This window comes from Sphaerulina musiva (assembly GCF_000320565.1).
Source record: "Sphaerulina musiva SO2202 unplaced genomic scaffold SEPMUscaffold_2, whole genome shotgun sequence".
NCBI classification, from domain to species: domain Eukaryota; kingdom Fungi; phylum Ascomycota; class Dothideomycetes; order Mycosphaerellales; family Mycosphaerellaceae; genus Sphaerulina; species Sphaerulina musiva.
In genome coordinates this window covers 1,447,232-1,462,508 of record NW_016017384.1, presented here as the reverse complement: position 1 = coordinate 1,462,508, position 15,277 = coordinate 1,447,232, and the positions used below count along the sequence as shown (strand labels likewise).

Sequence of the window (15,277 nt, the reverse complement as noted above, 5' to 3'; positions counted from 1 at the left end):
CTTCGCCGACCGAGCGAATCCATGCCAGACAAAGTCTGTGCAGTGTGAGATCCAGCGGTGCCAGTTGTGTTGCTTCTCCGTAGTGACGGGTGCGAAGCAACGCCGGCCGACGGCAAGGTCGATGCCGCGGAGTTTGATGTGAAGATTGTATCTGTCCTCTTGTGATGCTCATTCTTGCTGTGGTCCGCCGTGCCGCTGTCTTTTCTTTTCGAAGCAGGCGGCAAAGCACTCTCTTGCAGCCTAGGCTGCCGACCTGCTGCACGCTCCACCGGCTGCTGCTGAGGTGGCTGTACTGGTGAACTATACACCAATGATGGATCTACACTTGTAGCAGCCATAAACGGCGTTTCGCTATGGCTCAGATGGACTGCAGACGCAGGACGCTGTACAGCGGTATGTACTGGGAAGCTGTTCATAGCAGGCGTGTTGAATGCGGGAGATGGTGCTTGCGACCACTGCATTGTAGAAAATGACGGAGTTGGTGCAAACGGCTCGTCCAATCTGGGCTGCTGCTGCTGCTGTTGCTGTTGCTGTTCCTGCTGTTGCTGCTGTTGCTGAAAGGGGAATGAACTAGCAGTCTGATCCCATAAGAGCGGAGTCTGCGGCAGCACAGGGGCAGATGCTGGACCAAAGGTACCGAATTGATACAACTCGGGAGAGAAGTTCTGCATCTGTGGATGTTGCAATGGTGCCATGTCCGTGTAGGCATTGGGCGTCTGCTGGGGAGCAACCTGAGGACTCGCAAAGCGTTTAGTCACGATGGTGGACGGTGTGCCAAAGGCAACGTTTTGCAGCTGAGGCTTCTTCACCGACGAGCCCCGAGTGGGCGGTGGAGTCTGCATTTGCATTTGCAATTGCAGCTGGATGGGGTAGGCCATGGCCGGAAGGGGATGCCATGGTCCTGTTTGTGGGCGAGAGGTGTTGCACAATGAGCTGGTCATATCTTTCTGGAAGCCAGAGGGATGCGAGAGTGCCATGGCGACCTCGACTCGCTCTTGTTTGTCCATATCCATGCTCGGATAGCACTGGGCACTGCTCTGCATGGCGGCCATGTTGGGATACTCGGCCTGCCTCGGCGTGTAGCTGGGCAGCTGAGGTGTCGGGAAGGCATCGTGGAAGTGTGATGGAAAGGTGGCAGTCTTGGGTGTATGGTAGACATTGGGAGTGTATTCGGAGGCCTCCGTGGGAGTCGGTGGGAAATTCCAATCGACAGCGCTGCGTGGAAGTCAAGTCAGTATGGCAGTCTATCTCGATCGAGAGGACGGTCCATCATGCTCACCGCCCAGCGTATGCTTGATCAAACTCCATTATGGTTGTTATTGCCCACCCACTGACACCCTCTCTTGGTCCGACGTGGCAGCGGAGGGTTTTGCAATCCCTTGATAGACTTCCAGCTCTTGTTCCGGGGTTTCAATTCATCGTGCCGTCTCGCACAGGGAAAGAGTTTTGTTTGTGCCAGTGCTTCGTCAGGCGATGACCCGGGTGGTGATGATGAAGGGCCGGACGAGGATGGCGTGGCGGAGGTTGGTATCGCCGTGGGGAGAGGGAGAGAAGGAGTCGTTGGTGTCTCATCCGAAGACAATAATGAAAGATGCGAGGTCACAATCCTCAAGAACGCACGCACCGCAGGCACGTCGGCACGCCGCACGCCCCCCTTCCACGGCCCAGGCCGGCAGGCAGGGCGAGATGGTGTTGCTATGTACTACGACCGTCGTCGGTGGTGGTGGGAGGCCGAATGCAGTATGCAGTAGTGTGTTAGTGTGTGTCAAAGGTAGGTTACTGTCCGTTAAATTGCAGGGAAGGAAGACGAAGGACAAGACGGAAATCGATCGGTATCGTGAAAACTGGAAAAGTATATGATTGCTTCTATTGATTGGCAGCGACTGGAGCTCTCGCACGGGCTCACCACCACTATCATCATCATCATCGTTATTACTGACGGGATTCACTCATCAGCCCTGCCCTTGAACGGAGGGAGGCAGAAGTACATGTAGTATTTAGTATTGTCGACCTATGGAGCCGCGCAAGGCACTGCTCATTCTTACTACGACTACGAGTAGTAGTAGTAGTACTACGAGTCTACGAGGTACAGGGGGACTACAGTACTACAGTAGTACTGGAGACAATGCATTCCTCCGGGCGCGAGTGTCTCCGCGCACGTTGGCGTGGAGATACCGCTCGTACCTCTCTCTCCGTGGAACGAGATCTAGCCCCTGAAGACGGGAGGGGGAGAGGGAGACTATACAGAGGATACACTCCTCTGTCGGCAGCTGACGGGGCTGGATAAGTGAGGTAGTTCTCGGTCTCGACCATCAATCATGATTCCTGCTGCACATGGAGGTATCTGTTCGCTGTATAAAGAGCTGTATATTCACTTTTTGGGGCCGGACCCTCTTTTCACAGGCCTGTCGTCTGTCCAAAACTAGGATCGACGCTAGAACCAAGACAGTGACGAGTCGAGCTTGGGCCAATCATTTTCTCGGCCACTGCAAATAATAATAGGATAGTTTTGGTGGTGCTTCTCCTAATCAGTACCTTAGTCCTGAGAGGTAGTGCTGCTAATGATGGTGAGATGAGCCCACGAGAAATACCACTCTCCCGCTGACCATCTCTCCTGATGTATCGGCATCACACCGACGGCTCGCTCACATAATATGATGATGATAACATTTCCGCCCCTTGCACGTTATGATCAACTTTGCCATTTAAACAAATAATCCCGGGGAACTGGTCGCGAATAAGGTAAATGTCCAAGCTTTACCATCTCGCGACTAGTCGACGACTACTGGTGCATTGCGTGCTGCACGATGCAAGGTACATGCACTCATTATGCATGGTACAACCAACTTTGATGTGAAACGCATTTGTGGTTGGGCAAGCATCCTTCAAAGACATCTCTGGCCTCTGCCTACTGTGCAACTCGACGATGGTGAAGCAGCAATCCTGTAGACTGTTCGCCACTCTCAGGCAACCACCAACCACCAACCAACCGTTCTTCCGGGATGAAATACTGGAGAGTAGGTCTGGGATCTGTCGACGATACTGACTCGGTCACTCGGTTGGTTGCCTACGACGATGTCGAGACCTCGGCAGCTGTCAGAATGGTAGAACACGGTGATGCATGCTGCTGCATCATCGGCCGTCGGAATCCGTAAGCACTAAAAAGAGAGGCGTCGCGTGAGCTGACGATCACTTTTCATCTATGCCTCGGCGAAGCATCCGCGACTCGATAACATTGAGGAGGCTTCTCGACTGTCGACATATCTTTAGTATATAATAAGTCACCTATCAGCACATCCCCTATGCTGTCCTTCTCTCAAAACAGCAAAGACTTCTTCTCGTGTATCAGCAAGCATTCCATGTTATGCTCAATTCTCTTATCTTCCAGCTCAACGCCCAGATACAGTATCCGCAAGGCATAGAATTCATCTCCGAGAGAAATATCTTGCTAGAGGATCTAGCAGTAGGACGTGGCAGGTGATACGGGTGAGCCTAGTAACCTTGTGTCCAAGTTGTAGACATCACAAATCCATCTTTTCGGTTGAGTTGAAGCTGTAGTCGACTCAGATATGATATGTTGAAGAGTACCTAGTAAGCGACCTGCTCTCAGATACTACTACTACAGGCCCTTGAAGACCCTGTAGCGCATGAGGCGCGAGTCGTTTGCAGGAACGAAAGGCAGTGTCGTTCTAGTTCTGGACCAGTATCCTGATGGCCCTTGTGAAGACGCCGTCATGCGGTATAGAGCATGAAAGGGACAGAAAGACTGTTCTGGGCGGGAGCATGGGTTAGAAAAAAGAATATTGGAGAAAAAGAAGAAGAATGGCGAAGAAGAATGATGTTTGAGAACAATTGTTGGTCGATATCAAACGCCGAGTTTGAAGATAGCTCGACACTAAGCTTTCGACATCGTGCATCTGGCCTTTCACTGCGGCGGAGTTCTTTTGCTGTATACCGATAGCCAGATATTGCAGCCTTGCTCATCCTTGTCTATCATGCCGTTTCCAGCAATGAAAGGAATGGCACTCCACATACTGTAGTACCACGAGGAGAAGCACAGTATGGTACCTGACCTCGCATTGAGACTGCCCGCGAACTGGGTGTATCCAGACGAATGGAATCGGTGCTTATTTGCTGGCCGTTTCTTCAGACTTCCAGATTGATACTCTTGCCGAAGCGACCATAAAGCTCGCTCTTCAGGGTCTGCATCTCTTCGCGATACTCGCCGAGCTTCTCCTCAACAGTAGACACCTCACGATCGATGCGTTCCACGGCAGCGGATAGCAGCTCCTGGACTTCTGGAACGGGAAGGTTGAAGAACGAATCGCCAATTTTGTATCTGATATTTGGCGTCAATATCCATAAGAAGTGGGTGCGGGGGTGGGTGAGCATTGGAGGAAAAACGCAATTGGACATACGGGACCTTTTCTTCCTCATCTGCAAGCTCGAGCTCAGACGAAATCTCCTCTAGGTCTTCTTTGTCTTTCTGTCATTTCCGTGGTTAGACAAGAAGTGAACTTTCGCCCTCAAATCACACACAAACACAATCACACACCTGCTTCACCTTGAGTTCTTCTTCGAGCCCTTTCTCGCGGGAGTGAAGGCGACTGAATCGATTGATCTTGTCTTGGTCTTCCTTTCGCACTTCCTTTTCTTCGCCTATTTCGGCTTCCTCTTCGCGAGAAAGCTACTCGACTCAGCATCAAATTACTCTCATGGGGACGATCTAGCTCTCTCCCTCTCTATCTCTCAGACTTACCATGCGTCTTGACAACATGTTTCGATGGTATATGGCTTGATGATGGTGATGTTCGCGTGAAGTGGTAGACTGTAGGGTCCTAAATCCTAATCATACCTGGTATTGTCCTGGCGTCTGTTACGTATCGGAGAAACTATTCCACCGATACCGATCGATACACAGCACCGCGCTATCCTGTGGAAGGAAGAGCCACCACAGTATCATCTACATAACCCATCTCCTGAGATGGAGATTTTTTGCTCAAAGAGGTAATTTTTGGGGTTCCTCGGTTCGCATGTCTACAGCCTTTGAGCTTGAATACGGCTAGACTCCTCATCAACTCATGCCTAGCAATCGACGACGTGAAAAACTCCATCACAGATATGTCACTCAAGGGCTGTCCTGCATCTGCCGCCGGCGTTGCTATTATATATTCTGCAGAAACCACGCCTTCAGCGTTCGACACCACGATCACCGTCCATCTGTACAAGCATGATGATACCCATCTACCACAACAGCAGATTCATGGGCCAGCGAAGACATATGGCTCGAGCATCAATACCACTCCCTGCTCTGTTTCACTGTTCTCTCCATGAATAGCCCCAGCTCCCTGTCTGCGAAACCCAAGCTCGTCCTATGCTCGCCCTCACAGCATTGCGCAGCTCGCGCTCCGTCCCTGGCGTCATGGGTGGTGCGATACCTTGCCTCGCCAAGTCCTGATAATTGGCAACCACGAAGCGCATAATGTCTATAGGTTTCAGGTTCCGCATAATGTGCAGCAGGATTTCAGCTGGCATGCGCAGGAGCGGGAACAAGGCTGGAATCTGTGTTTGCGTTGTGATATAGATGACTCTCGTACGTGAAAGTGCAGGCGCTACTCCATACGAGTGAAGAAGCGGATAATTGGCGAATGCGAAGTTGATGAAGGACTCGGGACTGAGTAAATCCACAATGTCGAGAATCAGCTCCGATGGAAGCGTGTAAAACGGGTGTCTGGGCCGACGGGGCGTCGCTTGCGGCAGCGGCATGAGAGGTTTTCCATCGACAACAGGGTCTTCTTCATCGGCGGCCAGATGACTGAACTCTCCTTCGAAATCATCGTCTGGCGTGCTCATCGTGAGCTCAGTCCGTGCGCTGCTTGATCAAGGTCTGTGACTGAAGAGTGCGCCAGATCCAACCCGACACGTAGAAAGATAAGATAGCTAGGCCGACAATGTAAATTGCCGTGGGCAGAAGCGAAGCGGGGAAGATATTGGCAAGATATGGATCGAGAATGATGTCGATATCCACGGGTTGCGGGCGCAGCATCAGCGTCTTGTTTGTAGTAAAGTAGTCTGCAGCAGCTTGTACTTTGAGAAAGAGCAGGCTTTCCAAAGGCTGACTTCGCCTCAGCTCACGGTCGGCGGAGGGCTGCACTTGCTGTTCGGCGAATGCAGCAAGACCCTGAATCAACGCTGGAGTGTCAAAAACGTGCGAGACGTTGTATGTCTCGAGCCAGAACTCCGTGGGTTGCTATCACATGGTTGTCAGCAATGCTTTGAAGTAATTAATGTGCGCTTCGAAACAGATCAAGGGGAGGCCTCCAGCTCAATGCGATAGCGAATCATGGGCAAGCGTAACCCCCGGAATGGGCATGCAACATTGCGCACCATCTCTCCAAGGGCCGAAAAGAGACGTACCACAGCTGGCCAGCAGATCCGAATTTCGTATCGACTGGCAGCGCTTAAGCCCTCGAGCAGATACCAGGACTCCAGGCCTCGTGGACGATCCTGCGTAGGAAATGCAACAGCCAAGGCCTTTCTCAGCGTCGGACTCTTCGGAGATACCGTATCCAGATGCAGCGCCTGCAGCGTTGGTCCGGTGTCTGGCAGCGTGATGACCGCCGGCGCGAGAAAGATGAGTTTCTCGGTATTGGCGAGAGCTGTGGTGACTTGGAGTGCAAGCAGAGCTGTCAGACAGGCTGGAAGCATCATCGTAGTGACCGGTTGACGAGGAAGGAGCGAGAGCAATGCCGAGTGTTCCTGTATCTCATCGTTCCGAAGTCATGGAAGTAGGCGGCCGTGGACTAGGTATAGGTACAGACGGTGTGATCAGCGTCCTCGCTGTCATGGAATGATTAGGTGTGACATTGGTCAATAATGGCCAATGGGGGTCGCAAAATACAATTACACAGGCACATTACCTACCTTACCTAGTAAGGTCCGAGGGTCTCAGGCAAACATTCGTGCCTGCCGCTTCTGAATTCTGATTGGGTCAACCTTCCCCCCTCCTCCCTCTCCCAAACAATCAAACATCTAATTCACGCGCACAACCTCGACATCAACACGACAAGACTCTCTCCGAAACGTCAAGAGACACCCTCGTACTACCTCTCACTACACATCACCGCCAACATGCGTGAAGTTATCAGCTTGAACGGTATGTGCTGCCCCCTCTGATCTGCCCGATCGCGTCTTGACCGCCGTTTCCGCCCCAAGCACCACAAACTGACAACAGACGTGTACAGTTGGCCAGGCCGGTTGCCAGATCGCAAACAGCTGCTGGGAGGTTCGTCAATACACAGAATGAGCGACAGAAAGAGCGTGGTGGCGCAAAAGACGAGGCATCGAATGCCTAGGGAGAGCGGATAGCTAACGTGCGACAATGCAGCTCTACTGCCTTGAGCACGGCATTCAGGTGAGCAAACCGAAGCATTGAAGCGGCAACTTCTCGCTGACACTAGTTACAGCCCGATGGCTATCTCACCGAAGAGCGCAAGGCCGCTGATGACGACCAAGGATTCTCGACCTTCTTCTCTGAGACTGGTAGGCGCGCAATTGAGCGAAATTCCAGTGGATGAAATACTGATGCGAAGCAGGTCAGGGCAAGTATGTTCCACGCACAATCTATTGCGATCTCGAGCCCAACGTCGTCGATGAGGTCCGCACCGGTACCTACCGCAGCCTTTTCCACCCCGAGTTGATGATCACTGGCAAGGAGGATGCCTCGAACAACTACGCCCGTGGACACTACACTGTGGGCAAGGAACTCATCGACCAGGTCCTCGACAAGGTTCGACACGTTGCGGACAACTGCTCTGGTCTGCAAGGATTCCTCGTCTTCCACTCCTTTGGTGGTGGTACTGGTTCGGGTTTTGGTGCTCTCCTGATGGAGCGCCTCTCTGTCGACTACGGCAAGAAGTGCAAGCTCGAATTCTGTGTCTACCCAGCACCACAGGTTGCCACGTCGGTCGTCGAACCATACAACTCTATCCTCACCACACACACCACCCTCGAGCACTCCGACTGCTCGTTCATGGTTGATAACGAGGCTATCTACGACATCTGCCGCCGCAACCTCGGCATTGAGCGACCAAATTACGAGAACTTGAACCGCCTCATTGCCCAGGTCGTTTCGTCAATCACTGCTTCGCTCCGCTTCGATGGCTCTCTTAACGTCGATCTCAACGAGTTCCAGACCAACTTGGTGCCTTACCCGCGAATTCACTTCCCTCTGGTTGCTTATGCACCAATTGTCTCCGCGGCCAAGGCTGCCCACGAGGCCAACTCGGTCCAGGAGATTTCCATGTCTTGCTTCGAGCCAAATAGCCAGATGGTCAAGTGTGACCCTCGCAACGGCAAGTACATGGCGACTTGCTTGCTCTACCGTGGAGACGTGGTGCCAAAGGATGTCCACCAGGCTGTTGCCACGCTCAAGACCAAGCGTACCATTCAGTTCGTGGACTGGTGCCCAACTGGCTTCAAGATTGGTATCTGCTACCAGCCACCACAGATGGTGCCGAATGGCGATCTTGCCAAGGTCAACCGCGCTGTCTGCATGCTTTCCAACACCACTGCCATTGCTGAGGCTTGGTCTGCTCTTTCTCACAAGTTCGACCTCATGTACAGCAAGCGTGCGTTCGTCCACTGGTACGTTGGCGAAGGTATGGAGGAGGGCGAGTTCTCCGAGGCTCGTGAGGATCTGGCTGCGCTCGAGCGCGATTACGAGGAAGTTGCTGCCGACTCTGCTGAGGGTGATGAGGGTGCTGAGGCCGAGTACTAGGTCTTCAACTGGAGAAGTAATTACTGAGCGGCACGAAAATGGTGTGGATACGAGATGCAGTTGGCGATGCTGACTTCGACGTTGGACGAAGACCGCCGGCGGATGACGGGCAAGTTGTCCAAGAGCATGGCTAGCAAGCCCGCTAGTGAGCTATGGCAGCCAATTCCTTTTTTGATCTTTGCTTGATTGCACAGTAGCGACAATACCACGACACTGTCTAACCACTTCACCAAGTTCACCCCAATCTCACCGTATTTGTCTGCCGGACGTCCGTGCATCGTGTTACCTCTCACGTGTCGAGGCGGTGGGACCCAGGGTCTGCGCGTCGCTGGGCTGTGACCAGGGCTGGCAGCTCGCTTCGCCTGCACACAGCCACACTACTTAATGTTTGTTATTCCGAGGGGACAGCGCTATGTTTGTCTCAGCTTAGTACGCCATGCACCACTCGGTCACGACGAGATGCTCTGTTTCTGCTCTGCAGTCTGCTCGCTTCCCTCTCGAATGACGCATGCAGAAGGTGATCGCTTTTGGGTTTGTGTAAGCTTCCGAATAGCCTCCTTCTCTTTCTCTTCCTTGTCTTCCTCCTACACTCTACACTACCCATCTCATCCCATCAGTTCATCTTCAGGCACAAGATTACGTGAATGAAAGCGCACGTTGTGTCTCGGACTTCCCGCCAACCTACTTCATCAGGCATTTCCGCCCTCGCTCGAAACAATTACATGCAACAATACCTACCCTGAATCACCACAGCGGCCAATTACTGCGAAATCGCCGCCAGGAACCTCAAACGTACAAAGCAGCAATCGGTTCGCCTTCCAACTTCCCGACGACCAAGAGCGTCAAAAGCTCACTCAGGTCTACGAAGAACAGGCGGAGCACAGCTGAGAGCTTGTAGCCGCAATGGCTGAGCCAAGTACTCCCGACCAAGGTCCCGATCATGCTCCGCCAACACTTCCTCCAGGATGGTGCGTCTGTTACCCCTTCACCGAGAGCTCCTCCTTTTCGATTGCATGATGAGCTCGCATCTCTTGACCTTTCCACCACTCATGCAACTTGGCACTGACGTAGTTGGTGTCGATTGAAGGATCGCGCAATGGGATGCCAGGTGAGTACACGCACCGACTGCGCCTCACACTCCTTGGTTAAAGCGGTCATCGACTGAGAGCTGGGGACTAATGTCCTACTTCCAGATCAAGAAAGTACTACTACGTTCAAATCAGCACCGGACAAAGTACCTGGGAGACACCGACAATGGCTGCCCCAGAGGTACCGACACCTGGCAGCACGCCTGCCCAAGGGAACCCATATGCAGCACCCGACGAAGGCACAAGGGGCATGGGCGGACAAGAGAGTGACAGGAGCTTAGGCGTAAGCTTTATGCTGAAGACGATATGTGCGGATAGCTAATCAGCACGCAGAGTTCCCTGCTGAACAGTGTCATCGGCGGTAATAAGCAGAGCTCAGGCGGTTTGAGTGGCATGGTAGGGTCAGTACTGGGCGGAGGCTCGTCACAAGGACATTCCAGCTCTGGGGGCGGCCTAGGCGGCATGGCTCAATCATTCCTCGGTGGTGGAAAGCCCAGTCAGCAGCATGGAGGCTCGGGAGGAGGACTGGGCGGCGTTGCTGCTTCGTTCCTTGGAGGAGGTAGCTCTGCCTCGCACAGCGGACAAAGTGCGCAGCACGGCTCATCTGGGCACCAGAGCGGAGGTTTGGGAGGCATGCTCAGTGGAGTCCTCGGCGGAAACAAACCCAGCCACGGCAGCGGATCTAACCCGTATGGCTACTCTCACAATCAGTCAAGCGGTGGCACCTATCAAGGACAAGCACCACCCGCATCATACCAGCCAGGTGGACAGAGCGGCTACCAACCCCAGGGCGGCAGTTACAATCCTCCGGGCCAGCAGCAGGGCCAACAGCAGAGCCAGCAGCAGAGCTACGGACACGACCAGTCGCAGTATGGACAACAATCACATTATGGGCAACAACAGCACCACTCTGGTCCCCCGTCGAACTACAACAGTGGACCACCCAGTCAACAACATACCCCTAACAACCAATACGGCGGTGGTCATGGCTATGGCCAACAAGGCTATCCTCCGCCACCTCCAGGACCACCGAGCGGATATGGCAATCAAGGCGGCTATGCCCCTCAGCAACCATACGGCGGTGGGGTGCAAGGTCAAGGTGGATATCAAGCATACGGGTCGCAGGGTGGTGACTATGGAGGTCAACAAGGCAATTATGGCGGTTATTCACAGCCACCGAACCCGCAATGGAGGTAGTCTTTGGAGTGCTGCGCGATGGTAGTCGTACTTTGTATCTCAAGATAGCCTGCGAAGAGTGCGTGCACTTGTGACTTTCCGCTCCGAAGTGCGCGTTGAGACAGACATACTGTGACATTCTGCACGCGGCGTCGACAACCAGAGTTTGCACGCGTGACTATGTATCGCGTTCGGGACATCTCGTCAGATGAATAGCCTGCCTGGCTGGCCGTGTCTTGTTCACGTGGTGTCGACGTCTCCACCTCTCTTTGTCCGTAGCATCATGTGATGGTTGCGACGGGTAATCCCGAGCTAGTGAAGGGGACGACGGACGACGACGCTCGGATGAACACGACTCTCACATCTTTGAACCCGGCCCTTGATTGCGCCAACGAAGACGCCGATAACTCTTGCACCTCTCCACCCGACACGACCGACGCGCATCGACACTCTTCACTTTCGACACCTGTTCGCGCCTTGCACAGTACATCCCGCAGCAACCTCAATAGCATCCACCCTTACAGCACCATCCACGAGCGGCATAAGCGATCAGAGACAGCAGTCGACAAGCACGCATACACAAATCGGCGAAGAGAGATAGTTGCAAACATGAATCCAGAGTAGTGAGTCCGATGCTGGTGCCTAAGTGAGGCTGCGGAAGGAAATTGTACTGACGAGGCACGCTGTAGAGTCCTACCCTACGATTATCAACGCTTCGCCAGATTGCCTCCCTCCTCATCTGCACCACCAGCAGTGTCTTGCCAGCACCAGCTGTCGCTTTTTGTTGCGGAAGTCGCCAGTGCGAGATTTATCACAGCAACTGACGGAGATACCACAGATATGACTATCTGTTCAAGCTTCTGCTCATCGGAGATTCCGGCGTCGGAAAGTCTTGCCTGCTCCTTCGATTTGCTGACGACACATACACTGAGAGCTACATCTCCACGATCGGTGTCGATTTCAAGATCAGAACTATCGAGCTTGATGGCAAGACCGTGAAGCTCCAGATTGTGGGTTGAGAATCATCGCAAGAGGTTGAGCATGGGCTGACAGTGGCGACAGTGGGACACAGCTGGACAAGAACGTTTCCGCACCATCACCTCTTCCTACTACCGTGGTGCTCACGGAATTTGCGTCGTCTACGATGTGACCGACATGGACTCGTTCAACAACGTGAAGCAGTGGCTACAAGAGATTGACCGCTATGCCACAGAGGGCGTCAACAAGCTGCTTGTGGGAAACAAGAGCGATATGTCGGACAAGAAGGTCGTTGAGTACACGGTAGCAAAGGTAGGCCGCGAGAATATGCTCGTGGACAGGTATGGGGTCGCTGAGCAGGAAAAACTGACAATCTACTTAGGAGTTTGCCGACAGCCTGGGCATTCCGTTCCTCGAGACATCGGCCAAGAACGCTAGCAACGTCGAGCAGGCTTTCCTGACGATGGCACGCCAGATCAAGGAGCGCATGGGCAACACCACAGTCAACAATAAGCCCACCGTGCAAGTCGGCCAAGGCTCAAACGTGCAATCTGGTAGCGCGGGCGGCTGTTGCTAGAGATTGTACGGCAGTGGAGCAAACTTGAACTTGAGACGAGCGGACAGGATATGAATGGGGGGCACTGCATGCAGCAGTGTATGCTGTACTGGGGCTGCTTTAAGGCGTTTATGCATGCTACTAGACTGCTTTCTTACCAGGGTAGATGACTTTGGGCGCATGGTTGGCCACCGGCTACCTCCAGGCATCACGAGTACGTGAAGAACGAACAGGTAGCTTTTACTACTACAGAACGACGGCGCATAATGAGGTGTACATCGCAGCACAAATCCTTCATGCCTCCTCCTCGATGCATTCCACTATACCAGAGCAGTGCTGCCATTCTCGGAACATGTAACATCGGTGTCGTGCAATGTTATGACTGCCACAGCGCAAATTTCCATCTTCGTCTCCATCTCATATGTCCTCCTCATATGTCCTCCTGATATGTTCTCCTCATATGTTCTCCTCACATGTATCCAAGTTAAAGTTAGTGCCTTCCCTCCCGGCTCCCGCAGTCTGTGCGATATCCAACACCTCACAAAGTCACGAACTCACACACACATTGACACACACCTACTCGAAACTTTGTACATGTCCTTGGCCCTCCACCTCCTCCCGCAGAACAGCGCAATACCCAGGAACAGAGCCATTGAATCAGAAACAGAAACAGAAACAGAAACAAAGCTCCTTGTGCCCTAGTCGCACCGCCCCGACAAATCACCGCTGTCTTGCGACTCATATGCTGTACTGTGACGGCGGCAGCACCAGCAGCAGCACGAACAAGCAGCACGAACACTTCATTATGAGGTGCCCGAACGACAGACTTTGCCCACTGACCTCGCATCTCCACTGAGATGAACGACGACAAGAACCTACGACCATTTATTGCTAAAACACGACTTTATCACGACATTGGGACATTGCCTCGGCCGTTTCTGCGACGCAACCTGAATCAAATCTTCGACTCGCACGAACGCCTCTTGCAAGGCAATGCCAGAGTAATAGCAGAGCCAGACAGACGGCGACGCGCGAGGTGGAAACCACCGACCGACGCTATGATGGCTCAGTATTGCGAAAACATTGAACCAATCTTGACCATCGACTCTTTCCTCTTGCGGCCACGTAGCGAAGCCATAGGAGGGCTCGAAGAGCCAATCAGAAAGCCACCTCGAGGCGATGGACCGGACTGGCTGCCACATCCAGATGACAGGCCAATTCAATGTCAAGTGGCGGTTAAGATCCTCCACGAGCGCCCGAAGACCATCGCTTACTGCGAGGTTAGAAGTGGCGAAATATTGGAGCTGGAGACTCCCAGCAAGCAGAATCTCTTTGAAGTTCGTCTTCAGACTCCCTTCTCGATTGCTGCGGACCAGCTGAACACCCCAACGGAAGTTTGCTATGGCCAAAGTAAGTACTGGGAGCGAAAGATGTCAGGGAATTACGCCCTGGAAATTGAGATCTCGTGCCTGAACTCCATCGACGCGTCACAGCTCTTGATCGGACTAGCAGGTGGTACACCCGCGGACCATGCAGATGATCCTCCTAACGAATTTATGATCAAAGCCGTTTGGGGCAACACTCGCATTACGCCGGTAGAACCAGGGCTTCCCGCCCTTCCACCGGACGACTACTTGTTACGACTTACACGAGCGAAAAAGCACCGCCGTCTCGATCTGCCATATGGGTTACAGCCCAAGATGAGCTGGAACACGCATCCTGGAGAATCAGTCATCACACAATATAACAAGCATGTGCGCCAGCTCAGGAGTAATCAGCAGATGCTCACGCCATCTCCATCTGAAGATGCTCGGCCACCTACCAAGAAGAGACGTGGTTCATGCAGTGTCAGATATCATTTCTGGGTGGGCGGATTCGTTCATCGTAGTGTTCATATGTCTGAGCTGAGGTGCATCTTCTGCCCGCGTGATCTTGAACATCCAAGCATCGAAAGACTTTACGGCCACTATGCGACCTACCACGACCACTTCAGCATCCGAGTTGAAGAAGATGACAAGGACGTCAACGTCAAGGTGTTCAAAATGCAGCTCAAGGAGGGGCTGCAGGAGGTTTTGAACGAGACATCGAATGTTAACTTTGATTGGACGGCGCCGAGAGACCCTTTCGATGCCACGGTCTACATGGATAGACATGCTCTTGGCGAGGAATCGCGCTGGGAGACGCAGCAGTCCAGGTCTATCATGTACGTTGGCAAGAAGGCGGCAGGGCTCAAGACAAACGCCGGGAGAATCAGGCGCGGAGGGCCTGTGGCATTGCCATCACCCGCACGCGAGCTTGGCAAGCACAAGACGAAAGCTATGCCTCCTGAGGAAGTGCCAGAACTTCCCAGCGTGAGGAAGAGGAAGCACACCGTGCCGCACGTTCCGGGCATCAAATTTTATCGCACAACCTCTAAGCATGTACTCAGTCCAGGCGATGTGATCAGCGACAGCGATGAAGACCCAGATGAATTTTGGCTCGTTGACCGTCAGTGCCATGATTTGGCCAAGATGGGTATGGACCAAATCACGCAGGATTTTCATGTTCTCATCAACAGACACATGGACGAGGAGCGTCCCATGTCTGACATGCTAGTCAGGGACTCTATAGTGCGTCTGGCCAGGAAGCATAGAAGTGCACTTGCCCAACCGAGCATGAACTCGTTGTTCCGCAACAAGCTCGTGTTACTCAAGGCAGGTC

General features: G+C 53.1%; 5 protein-coding genes across 5 annotated transcripts; 3 read left to right on the top strand and 2 right to left on the bottom strand.

The window, feature by feature from the left end:
* Nucleotides 1-3,840: 3,840 nt before the first annotated feature.
* On the bottom strand, nucleotides 3,841-4,808 carry SEPMUDRAFT_147275 (prefoldin subunit 4). The gene is made up of 4 exons (XM_016904193.1): nucleotides 4,760-4,808; nucleotides 4,556-4,687; nucleotides 4,419-4,486; nucleotides 3,841-4,339 (listed from the first exon to the last, which is right to left on the bottom strand). Exons 1-4 carry the CDS (start codon nucleotides 4,775-4,777, stop codon nucleotides 4,147-4,149), a joined length of 411 nt encoding a protein of 136 aa, XP_016763488.1. The 5' UTR covers nucleotides 4,778-4,808; the 3' UTR covers nucleotides 3,841-4,146.
* A 212-nt stretch (nucleotides 4,809-5,020) lies between these two features.
* SEPMUDRAFT_147274 (uncharacterized protein) lies at nucleotides 5,021-6,841 on the bottom strand. The gene is made up of 2 exons (XM_016904192.1): nucleotides 6,418-6,841; nucleotides 5,021-6,250 (listed from the first exon to the last, which is right to left on the bottom strand). Exons 1-2 carry the CDS (start codon nucleotides 6,709-6,711, stop codon nucleotides 5,861-5,863), a joined length of 684 nt encoding a protein of 227 aa, XP_016763487.1. The 5' UTR covers nucleotides 6,712-6,841; the 3' UTR covers nucleotides 5,021-5,860.
* Nucleotides 6,842-7,042: 201 nt separating this feature from the next.
* SEPMUDRAFT_154209 (tubulin alpha chain) lies at nucleotides 7,043-9,018 on the top strand. The gene is made up of 5 exons (XM_016907550.1): nucleotides 7,043-7,156; nucleotides 7,245-7,285; nucleotides 7,388-7,414; nucleotides 7,467-7,542; nucleotides 7,596-9,018. The coding sequence occupies exons 1-5, from the start codon at nucleotides 7,132-7,134 to the stop codon at nucleotides 8,777-8,779; spliced, it is 1,353 nt and encodes a 450-aa protein (XP_016763486.1). The 5' UTR covers nucleotides 7,043-7,131; the 3' UTR covers nucleotides 8,780-9,018.
* Nucleotides 9,019-9,381: 363 nt separating this feature from the next.
* Nucleotides 9,382-11,168, top strand: SEPMUDRAFT_147271 (uncharacterized protein). The gene is made up of 4 exons (XM_016904191.1): nucleotides 9,382-9,747; nucleotides 9,867-9,887; nucleotides 9,973-10,150; nucleotides 10,201-11,168. Exons 1-4 carry the CDS (start codon nucleotides 9,683-9,685, stop codon nucleotides 11,062-11,064), a joined length of 1,128 nt encoding a protein of 375 aa, XP_016763485.1. The 5' UTR covers nucleotides 9,382-9,682; the 3' UTR covers nucleotides 11,065-11,168.
* A 250-nt stretch (nucleotides 11,169-11,418) lies between these two features.
* Nucleotides 11,419-12,968, top strand: SEPMUDRAFT_147267 (GTP-binding protein ypt1). The gene is made up of 4 exons (XM_016904190.1): nucleotides 11,419-11,663; nucleotides 11,882-12,053; nucleotides 12,106-12,333; nucleotides 12,404-12,968. Exons 1-4 carry the CDS (start codon nucleotides 11,653-11,655, stop codon nucleotides 12,596-12,598), a joined length of 606 nt encoding a protein of 201 aa, XP_016763484.1. The 5' UTR covers nucleotides 11,419-11,652; the 3' UTR covers nucleotides 12,599-12,968.
* The last annotated feature ends 2,309 nt before the right edge of the window (nucleotides 12,969-15,277 follow it).

Bases quoted from the DNA above. Each gene is read 5' to 3' on its own strand.
- SEPMUDRAFT_154209 (XM_016907550.1), top strand. From the start codon at position 7,132: ATGCGTGAAGTTATCAGCTTGAACG. The intron at 7,157-7,244 runs GTATGTGCTGCC...AGACGTGTACAG, and splicing joins TGAAGTTATCAGCTTGAACG to TTGGCCAGGCCGGTTGCCAG. The intron at 7,415-7,466 runs GTGAGCAAACCG...CACTAGTTACAG, and splicing joins GCCTTGAGCACGGCATTCAG to CCCGATGGCTATCTCACCGA.
- SEPMUDRAFT_147267 (XM_016904190.1), top strand. The intron at 12,054-12,105 runs GTGGGTTGAGAA...CAGTGGCGACAG, and splicing joins AGACCGTGAAGCTCCAGATT to TGGGACACAGCTGGACAAGA. The intron at 12,334-12,403 runs GTAGGCCGCGAG...CAATCTACTTAG, and splicing joins TTGAGTACACGGTAGCAAAG to GAGTTTGCCGACAGCCTGGG.
- SEPMUDRAFT_147271 (XM_016904191.1), top strand. From the start codon at position 9,683: ATGGCTGAGCCAAGTACTCCCGACCAAGGTCCCGATCATGCTCCGCCA. The intron at 9,748-9,866 runs GTGCGTCTGTTA...TGTCGATTGAAG, and splicing joins CCAACACTTCCTCCAGGATG to GATCGCGCAATGGGATGCCA. The intron at 9,888-9,972 runs GTGAGTACACGC...TCCTACTTCCAG, and splicing joins ATCGCGCAATGGGATGCCAG to ATCAAGAAAGTACTACTACG.
- SEPMUDRAFT_147274 (XM_016904192.1), bottom strand. From the start codon at position 6,711: ATGATGCTTCCAGCCTGTCTGACAGCTCTGCTTGCACTCCAAGTCACC. The intron at 6,251-6,417 runs GTACGTCTCTTT...ACCATGTGATAG, and splicing joins GGATCTGCTGGCCAGCTGTG to CAACCCACGGAGTTCTGGCT.
- SEPMUDRAFT_147275 (XM_016904193.1), bottom strand. The intron at 4,487-4,555 runs GTGTGTGATTGT...CGGAAATGACAG, and splicing joins AAGAACTCAAGGTGAAGCAG to AAAGACAAAGAAGACCTAGA. The intron at 4,340-4,418 runs GTATGTCCAATT...GCCAAATATCAG, and splicing joins GATGAGGAAGAAAAGGTCCC to ATACAAAATTGGCGATTCGT.